Source organism: Eurypyga helias, unplaced genomic scaffold, assembly GCF_000690775.1.
Source record: "Eurypyga helias isolate BGI_N326 unplaced genomic scaffold, ASM69077v1 scaffold46047, whole genome shotgun sequence".
Classification (NCBI taxonomy): domain Eukaryota; kingdom Metazoa; phylum Chordata; class Aves; order Eurypygiformes; family Eurypygidae; genus Eurypyga; species Eurypyga helias.
Genome location: NW_010260664.1, coordinates 2,404 through 10,972, shown reverse-complemented (window position 1 = coordinate 10,972; position 8,569 = coordinate 2,404). Strand labels below are relative to the sequence as shown.

General features: G+C 48.3%; 1 protein-coding gene across 1 annotated transcript; it reads right to left on the bottom strand.

Annotated features, from left to right (window-relative positions):
• Positions 1–690: 690 nt before the first annotated feature.
• On the bottom strand, positions 691–8,328 carry LOC104512206 (PH domain leucine-rich repeat-containing protein phosphatase 1-like; the record flags this gene model as incomplete). The annotated part of the gene is given in 5 exon segments (XM_010155095.1): positions 691–2,254; positions 2,257–2,761; positions 4,686–4,914; positions 7,106–7,300; positions 8,224–8,328. Coding segments are annotated over 5 exon segments (1,630 nt in total), but the record flags the coding sequence as incomplete, so codon positions are not given.
• Positions 8,329–8,569: the final 241 nt, after the last annotated feature.

The following is an 8,569-nucleotide window of genomic DNA, read 5'->3' as shown; positions in this document are numbered from 1 at the left end:
ACCAAATGTCAAGCAGGAGCAAGACACTGTCACGATCACACACTAATCCAGCTTTCTGAAGAGCGACAAGATGATCTTTAAGGTCCCTTCCAAACCAAACCATTCTATGACCCCGTGAAGTAGCAGTTGGTTGGAGGCAATATTGAAAAAGGGTGCTGCTCCTTTCCCACAGGAATAACCAAAACCGCCCTTTTGCTACCAAAGTCAAACTGCCATTGAACTCGTGTTCACTCGACACATCCCAGCAAATCTGAATTTACCTGAGGAGCTTTGACTTCACTTTCTCACCTTCTCCTGTTTTCCCCCTCTTCTCTCCGTATCCAGTGTTTTCTTTCTCCCTTTTCTTAGCCCGCCTTATCCCTTCATCATCTCTTTCTATCTTCAGTTACTCAGGCCCAGTGGGACAGAGCCGGAGCACCGCTCCTCTTCGGTCTTCTGGCCTTATCAATGTTGTGGCAAAGAACCAATCAGCAGTGCTGAATTAGCAGCCAGAAAGAAAGAAGGAACAGGTCAATTCTTCAGAGAGTTGTGTCGTATCTTTTAAAGGCCATTTTGCATGGCCTTTAAATTCTAAAAGGACACGTGAGCTTCTGCCGTTACTGTATAAACGTGATGGAGCCGAACACGCTGAGGGACCACCGCAAGGAGGAAAAGCGCCGGCGCTCAGCTATTCGGGCAGGAAAGCAGACATCGGGTGTAAATTTCATATTTATTATAACAAAAATTATGACATGTTCATCTGTGCATTCGGCTTTAATATAACTCTCGGTATGTAAATGTCCTACAGGAAATGAGCTCTATACAATCATGCTGGTTGTGGCAGCAGTAAGGAACACAAACGAAACGTGTCTGTGAAAGCAAGGAAAGAAAGAGGCTGGAGGAAAAAGTGGGTTGCTTTAAACGGCCTAACGCCACCTCGGCTCCTGCTACCTCGTACGCAGCCGCTCGGTCCGCTACGCTCGGCGACCACGGATGGCCCAGAGAGTCGCTTAAGAAAAAAACGGATCGATTTTTCGGGTTGTGTCCTTAATGCCAAGGCTACAAAACATGGAAGCGTCACTATACAACACTGAGCTATTTACAGGAATTCCCCAATCAACTGTTCTCTCAGAGAAAATTAGTGAATCTCAGTGACTTAAGTCACCTGAAAGAGTAAAAGCAACTCCTAGGAGTTAGTCTCCATATTCTACAAATGTCTATCATTTTCAAGACCAAAAAAAGCCTTTTCTCTCGAAGAAATACAGTATTACAATATTACTTAAATCATTTAGCACTGGCTACTGCCCTGCTTTTCAAACAAAACAAACAAGCCTTTTTAAAAAATATTACATCATCATCTGTTTCTCAGCAATATATTAAACCTTTTTATTATTTCTTTAGATTTTTTGTTTGTTTGTTTTTGTTTGTTTTTACACTTGATATGTTAAGGGAAGGTTAACTATTTTAAACTTTACCGGTCAAGCGTCTCTAGAAGAAAGTCAATGAATATTAAACCTAACAAACTGAAAAGCTGCAGTTATCTGTAGTGGCAGGATAAGGAAAAGGAAGTATATAAAGGAAAAGGATAAGGAAAACCCCTGCTGTAATGCGAGCCCACTGGGTCCCACACTCAAGTCTCCACGTTAGCTAGCTCATTTCTGAGCAGTAAATAGAGTGGGTCATAGCGGTGTGTCGTAATAGTCTGCCAGGTGGTCCATCGGGTACTGCCGCTGCTGCTGCTGCTGTTGTTGTTCCTGGTGCTGCTTCATAATCTCCTTGACTTCTTCTTCCAGCTCTGGTGGGATGATGAACTGGTCGTCGGGATCGGGCTGCGCTGGAGCAGCAAAGTAGCCCCCCGTTTTTCTGAGCGGTGCATCCGTCGCAACTTCAATTAAGTTATGGCTCCTCTCGTGTGGCGCCACGGAACCATTGCCCCGCCGGCGCCCGATTGTGCCCGTGGCAGAATATTCAGCTTTCCTGGGAAGGCCGGTCTCGTCTTCGTTGGCACTGATGACGATACCTTCGTCGCTGGCTTCCACCGGCACGTGGAGAAGCTGCTTCTCCTTCACTCGGCTGCAGTGGATGTCCACCTCCACTTCCACGCGGCTGCCATTGGTGAACACCCCCTCGATCGGCTCCTCGTCATCGCTGTCAAGGCCGTTGTCGGAGAAGGCGCTGGAGAAGGTGGCGCTGGAGAGCTGCCGTTGGAAAGAATTGGACAGGCAGATGGGGTGGAGCATGCAGCGCTGCTCCCCCGGGTAGGCCGGGCTGTTACCGGGGGCGGCTCGTCAGAGCCCGTGGAGCCGACCTCACTGCTCATTTCGGAGGTGGAGATCTCGCTGCTGATCTCCGAAGCCATGCCGCTGCTCGAAGATGGCATCCCGAGCGCATCCGTCGGCCTGTCCTTGATGACCACGTTGACAGACTGGGGGAAAATGCCTGGGCTGGGGGGTGGGACCCCATTAAGTTCACAGCAGCAGAAGCTGTCCTCCGTCACGTTGAGCTGAACCACGACAGCGCTGATGCTGTCGTTGCAGCCGTAACTCTGGGCCAAAGTGCAAAGCTTCTTCGCGGCTGCCAACGCGTCGGGCACGTTCCTGACTGCCTCCACTGCTTCATCCATCGAGAGGCTGTCCCACAGCCCCTTGCTTCCCAGAATGAAGAACTCATCTTGCGGGGTTAAGGTGATGGATTGGACGTGAGGACGCGGCACAACGCTTGGGTGAAGGAAGGTGTAACCCAAGATTCTTGTTGAATCCGTCACACCATTCACTTTGCCGTCCTGTAATGAGAAAGGACAGGAAATTGGAAACGGAGCAGAGAGAGACGCACAGCACCCGTGTCTCCCGATGGCCATCTTTGCTGTACCCCTAACGCTGCCACATTTACAGACACGAAGTTGGAAAAGCGGAGCGACCTGCAAGGAGGTGACAGAGCTGGGATGAGAGCACAGCAATGGCTGGTTTGCAATGCTGCGCTACGCCTCCCGCACCCTGCCGATGTGTCATCAGCATCACCTATGCACAGGCCAACAAAGCAGAAGTCTGCAACAAAGAGCCATCTATTCCGCTCCTGCAGCTGCGAGAGCCAACTGGACTAATGTTTTACCAGTGAGTCAGACTTATCCCTCCTCCGCCCACGGTATCTGGCTGTACGCAGGGCGAAGCCACACACAGCCCCGCTTGATGCAGGGGCAGGTCATTCAGTTAGGGCTCTTCGCTTGCAGCTGTAACAATCGTTGGTTTCGTCTTGGCTCATCACTTTGGAAACCAAAGTTCATTTCAAAAAAACAAAACAAGACTGTAAAGGAAGCGTGCAAGGCAAACGCAGCAGAGAGCAAGTCTGCATTTCTCAGCCAGCTGAGTTGTAGTGAGATGGTTTTACATGCCCCAATTACTTATTACGCTTCCACTTAGATACGACATTTCCAGGGGGAGGAGGAGTAATATCTACAGAGAAAAACATCAGTAAAAATGGATGGATTTGAGAAGTAAATCCCAGCCACGTCCAAATCCTGGTTAGAATCCAAGATGCCAGAACAGCAGAGCAAGTGTCTGAAACAGCAAGCCTGGCTATCTGTCAGCCTGCTGGGGAGAGCTGCACCCTGCTAATTGTGTGTTCGAGAACAACAAGGGTGAGGATTTACACGCATTTGGTCCAGCTGATGGCTGCAGTGGTTATTATAAAGCAGATAACCACAGGAAAGCGAACCAAGACTAAAAAAAAAGCTTCCCCTTCAAAAACACTCAGTTAAAAAAAAAAAAACAAAAAACAAAAACCTTGTCGGCTTGTTAACTTCCCCATTAGAAGGCTGACAGCAGTGATAAGCCATCAAACGTGCACAAAATCAGTGAGTCATCCTGAGATGCAGCGCAGAACTGTCCCTTTCCCTCTACGGAACAACACGGCGAGCGTGCCGCGGTGATGCATGCTACGTTGGAGCGACTCCCTTCCAACCTACCACGTTTGAGATCCCAGTCGTCACCTTTCCCTGGCAAGGTCGACAGGCACGTGACTTACTCCACACCCCCACGTGCACCCCCCTACACACACGCGCACCCCCTGCTCACGGGCCCTTTCCTCTGCCATTAGGAGGATTCGGTGTTTATCTGTCCCTGCGCGCGCGTCGCACAAGGCAAAGCGAAACTGACAGCGGTGGCTTCAAGCTTGTACGAAGGGAACAAAGAGTCTTCTCCTCTCTCGTGGTTCAGCTGAGCCCAGGATGGGTTTTTCTTTCGGGCAAGTGCTCTCTTCCAGAGCCACCTGTCAAAGGGCAACTCTGCGAATGCTGGAGCTCAGACAGCAAAGTCAGTCTGCCAGGAGCAAGGAGTCTCCTAAGGGAAGGACGGCATTGCTCCAAGTGCTCTGCCCTCTCATCCTTTTCCATTGGAGAGGTTCTTCCTGACAGCTCCAGCACGGCCAATCCTCACCCCATTAGGAGGAGGGTGCCTGCTCTCCTGTTTCAAGGCCAACACACTCCCAGCTGCTCACTCCGAAGCTAACCAACATCCAGCATGGCAATGGGAGGGAAAAGCAACTCGACCGCATGCTATGAATCACCCTGAAAGGAAAAGTGCAACCCTGGAACCATACCATGAGCGCTACCTCTTTGAGGTTACTACTATTGGCATGGAATTCCACGCACCGCTGTGCAAACACTCTCCAAGGCAGCAGCAAGTTGCAACAGTCCCTAACTGTTCTCTAACCTCCGTGATAATGGCCTTGTGCTGCTTAATCCTCTTCAGCTCTTCTTCACAGCTCATCGCGTAACACCTGGACAAAGGCAGAGGTTTCCCATTCCGGCAGAGAACGGTTTGGCACTTCCCCACGTTTGCTGAGGTCAGCGTGAAGCATCCACCAGGGTCCATGGGATCGTGTTTTATATGGCAAAGGACAGCAGAGCCTCCAAGTTTCTGTCCAGCTGTTCCAAGTTTCCTGGAATTTAAACAAAACGATGATTGTTCCTTAATTGGAAAACAAGCATTACGGGTACGACTGAGAAACAGCCGCTGTTCTGCAGCCACAGGCACTGACTGTTGGATCCCTGGGACAGAAACAGAAATCTCCGCGGAAGGCTGTGACACGACGGCAGCGCTGCAGAGAAAGCACGTGCAGCTTCCAGGCAGTGTGCTATTTACACGTATGCAGATACTCAAATCTGCTCCATTTGAGAGCACAACAAACCAAAGAATCTTTGTGCTTTTACAAGGTGCACAGCTGTGTCTTCCTCCGCAGCTTAAGGGCATTTGTTTAAAGGTCAGATTGAGGGAAACAGAGGGTTAGAAAAGTACGGAGGACTATTAAATGAGTACAGGTAGAGCTTAAAAAGGGGCTTCATATTATACAGCTGGTTCTTTGGCTTCTGAAGCTACAGATTTTGCTATAAAAATACTGATTTTAACTGTAAAAACTCTATTTTGAGCAAAAAGAGAAGGGCAGAGATCCCCTATTTTGCGATGCCTTCAGAATAATGCTTTTAAAGCATCACATGATGACCAAAACGCACAGTGGCTCTTAACTCCACTGTCAGAAGGCACACTTTTCATTTACCCTGCCAGTTGCTAACCTGTTGAATAGGTTCTTACATACATAGGAGGCTGCTGTTTTAGCAGGAGTCAGAGACAAAAGTATGAATAAAACTGAGGTTTTCAGAACCCTGTCACTAGAATCTAAGTTCCTGTCAGTACTTGATTGCGAAACAACATCCATCCTTCCAAGTGTCTTGTTTATCAGGGCATTCTCCTGTAGTAATTAGGAATGACAGTAATTAGAAAGGTAATTATAGGGGTTCCTGAAATTTATATTAAGGCCAGGTACAGCTGGCAAGAACTTCTGACTGAAAAATCTGGGGAGAGAAGGCACAATGAAGATTGTAACGACGCTTCAGCGCCCTTTGTTATTTTCCTTTTTAAGAACGTGCTTCAGGAGCGCCGCGTACCGTCTGTAATGCTCCTCGGCAAATGGTTAAATGCAAGTGGAATGAAGACCTTTTCCAGTTCGGCAAAGAAGCAGTTGGCTTAGTTTGACTCGAGACCAAAAGAAAAAAATAAAAGGCAGCTTTTTGTAGGAATGCCACGTTCCTGTGAAATTGCATTAGTAGTAAACAAAACCTCTTAAGTACTTTCGATACTCAGATTTGTTATTATTTTTGTGTATTTTAAGTATATGGCAACCACCTTCTCAGCTCCTGGCCTGAGGCGCTGTTACAAGCATTTGTGGGCAGGAAATGTTCTCTCTGTTGCGTTTGTAAGGTTCGATACCCACCCTACTGCTTCCGTCTCCTTCCCAGATACCAGAACCTGAGTATTTTGCCTTTCCAATGGTGCAGCAATCGAACGATCATCCGCAACACTGCTTTTAACTCGATCCATTTCCTTAGTCTCTAAGCTGCTTATTTGCTTTCCCCTTTGTTTCCCTGACCTCTTCGTTCTCCTTTGTTCAATTCCCTTCGTACTCCTCCTTCCCTCGCTGTCTCCCCGGGCACAATTTCTTTTCTCCTGTCAAGAACAGCCTGCACGCAGGTTTCCAAACCGCTACACAGAGCTACTACTACACTCATAGCTATCGCTCCGCCATCCCTTTGGATGGGTCCTGCTCCAATCATATTCTAAGGCCAAAGGGATGACAGGAGGTAGATGTTTTTAAGGAGTCAGACTAAATATTTTAAGTATTTGGGTAGCCTTAAATAACCTGAATTGGTACAGAGAAACAGAAAGGATCGGTCCAGGCTTTGCAGCCAGTAGTAGTAAAGGGGTTTAAAAGATGATCAGGAGATCCATACTACGGACACGGTTACGGCCGATGTGCATCGTTAAGACTTAAAGAAGGTACCAGAAAAGAGTGAACCTCCGCCCACCACTAAGTCATGAGCATTGCATAACTCTGCAGGTGGTGGGGTTTTTTCTCGTTTGGGTGGGAGACCTTGGGGTTTTTCTCCCCATACCTGAAAAGAACAGAGCGCGATGTTCACAAAATAATAATAGCAAACACCGTAGCCAGATATCAAGGCCTTTTCCCCCTCTCTCGCATTTTTTTGAAGCAAGAAGAGCAGGCGCCTGACTCAAAAGCAAACAAACTGCCCAGGGAGCACACAGCAAGGTAAAAAGGCTTCAGATCCAAGACTCACCTCTGCATAACAGTGAAAGTGTTGATCATGTATTCCTCCTCATTTTTTGTTTTCTGCAGCTCTTCCGCTAAGATGTCGCTCATGGTGCACTGCAGCAGATACGGCACCTCCACGTTGCGGTCGCCATCAAAAACACCGTAAAGCGCCTCCCGGTTGTCACAGAAGTTATTGGCCGAGAGCGCTGCCACACACAGCCTAGTGAAAAAGCAGAAGAAGAGAACACCGAGGTCGTTACCCACTGCTAGTTTCTCACCTTGGCATTCTGACCAGCACGATGCAGCCCAGTCTGACAGCTAGTTCACAGGCATTTCGGGATTGCTTTGTGGGGTGTGGAGAAGTCTCAGGCCCATCAACAGCACTCAGATGGGGAGAGAACTATACTGGAAGTTCAAGCCAAGCCCTAAGGATTCTTCCTCCTTTTCAGCACATGAACAAGTCCCTTATTTATAGAAAGGGGGGGAAAGTATCTCTGAAGCAACATCAGTTTAAAGTGCACTCGCTCCTCCAAAAGCCATCCTTGTGATTTAACACGCTGATGACCAAGCTGCGCCTTCCATCAGTTAACAGTAAGCAGAGGCCTGCTGGCACTTGCTATGGAAACCTAGGTAGCAGAAGATTTCTAAAAAGGTATTTAAGGAACAAAGAAAGACTCATCACATTGCCAGCAACGCAGAGACTAGCAGGCTCTCGGCACTTTATTTGTCAAGTGCTGCCTTAGTCACAGGAGCTCTGCACACTATGAATATTCAGAGTTTTGGCCATTCTGCCTCTTCCTTTAGTATCTCCGATTTGCTTGGTAAACATCCTTTGGTGGAAGATAAAGCAGCTTTTGCAAAGAGGAAAATGCTTTTAAACACGCAGAGATTTTGCAAGTACAGAGTCTTGCACAGACAAAACCTGTCGGCTACACTTGTATCTTAGCAACTTCCCTAACAAAGACCGAAGCGGGGAGCCAGGCAGGGGCCCAGTATACAAACAGAGAGTCATGGCATGGCCTCTACCTCCGTGAGGCCCAAAACGCCCCCAAAACTTTCACTGGAAGAAGGGTTTCTTTGTATCAGAGCAGAGGCGCTACGCTGCTCGGATGCTCCTACGATATAACCCACGCCAGGTCGTACTTGTTCTTGACGCCCGAGGCTTCCGTGTAACCGTGACTCCACACCGCCGGCGCTCCCGAAGCATCACCGGCCGAGGGCTGGTCGATCTTGAAGCAACGGATATTGCTGCGAGGAGAAAGGAAAGGGGAAGGATGCAATGGATTGAAGTGCTAAGATGATCCAGCTTCAAATGAGAAGAGAGCAACTTTTTTTCCCCACCCCTTCCAGTTCTTAGTAATACATTCAATAGAAGAAAATGAAGCAGGGCATCTGCAGCGGTTACTTTTAGGTGTCTGTACACAAATAACAGAAAAGCAGTAAATAGCTGAGCCTCTCTGAGGGTGTCAGCTGCACTGTTTTGCTTAGC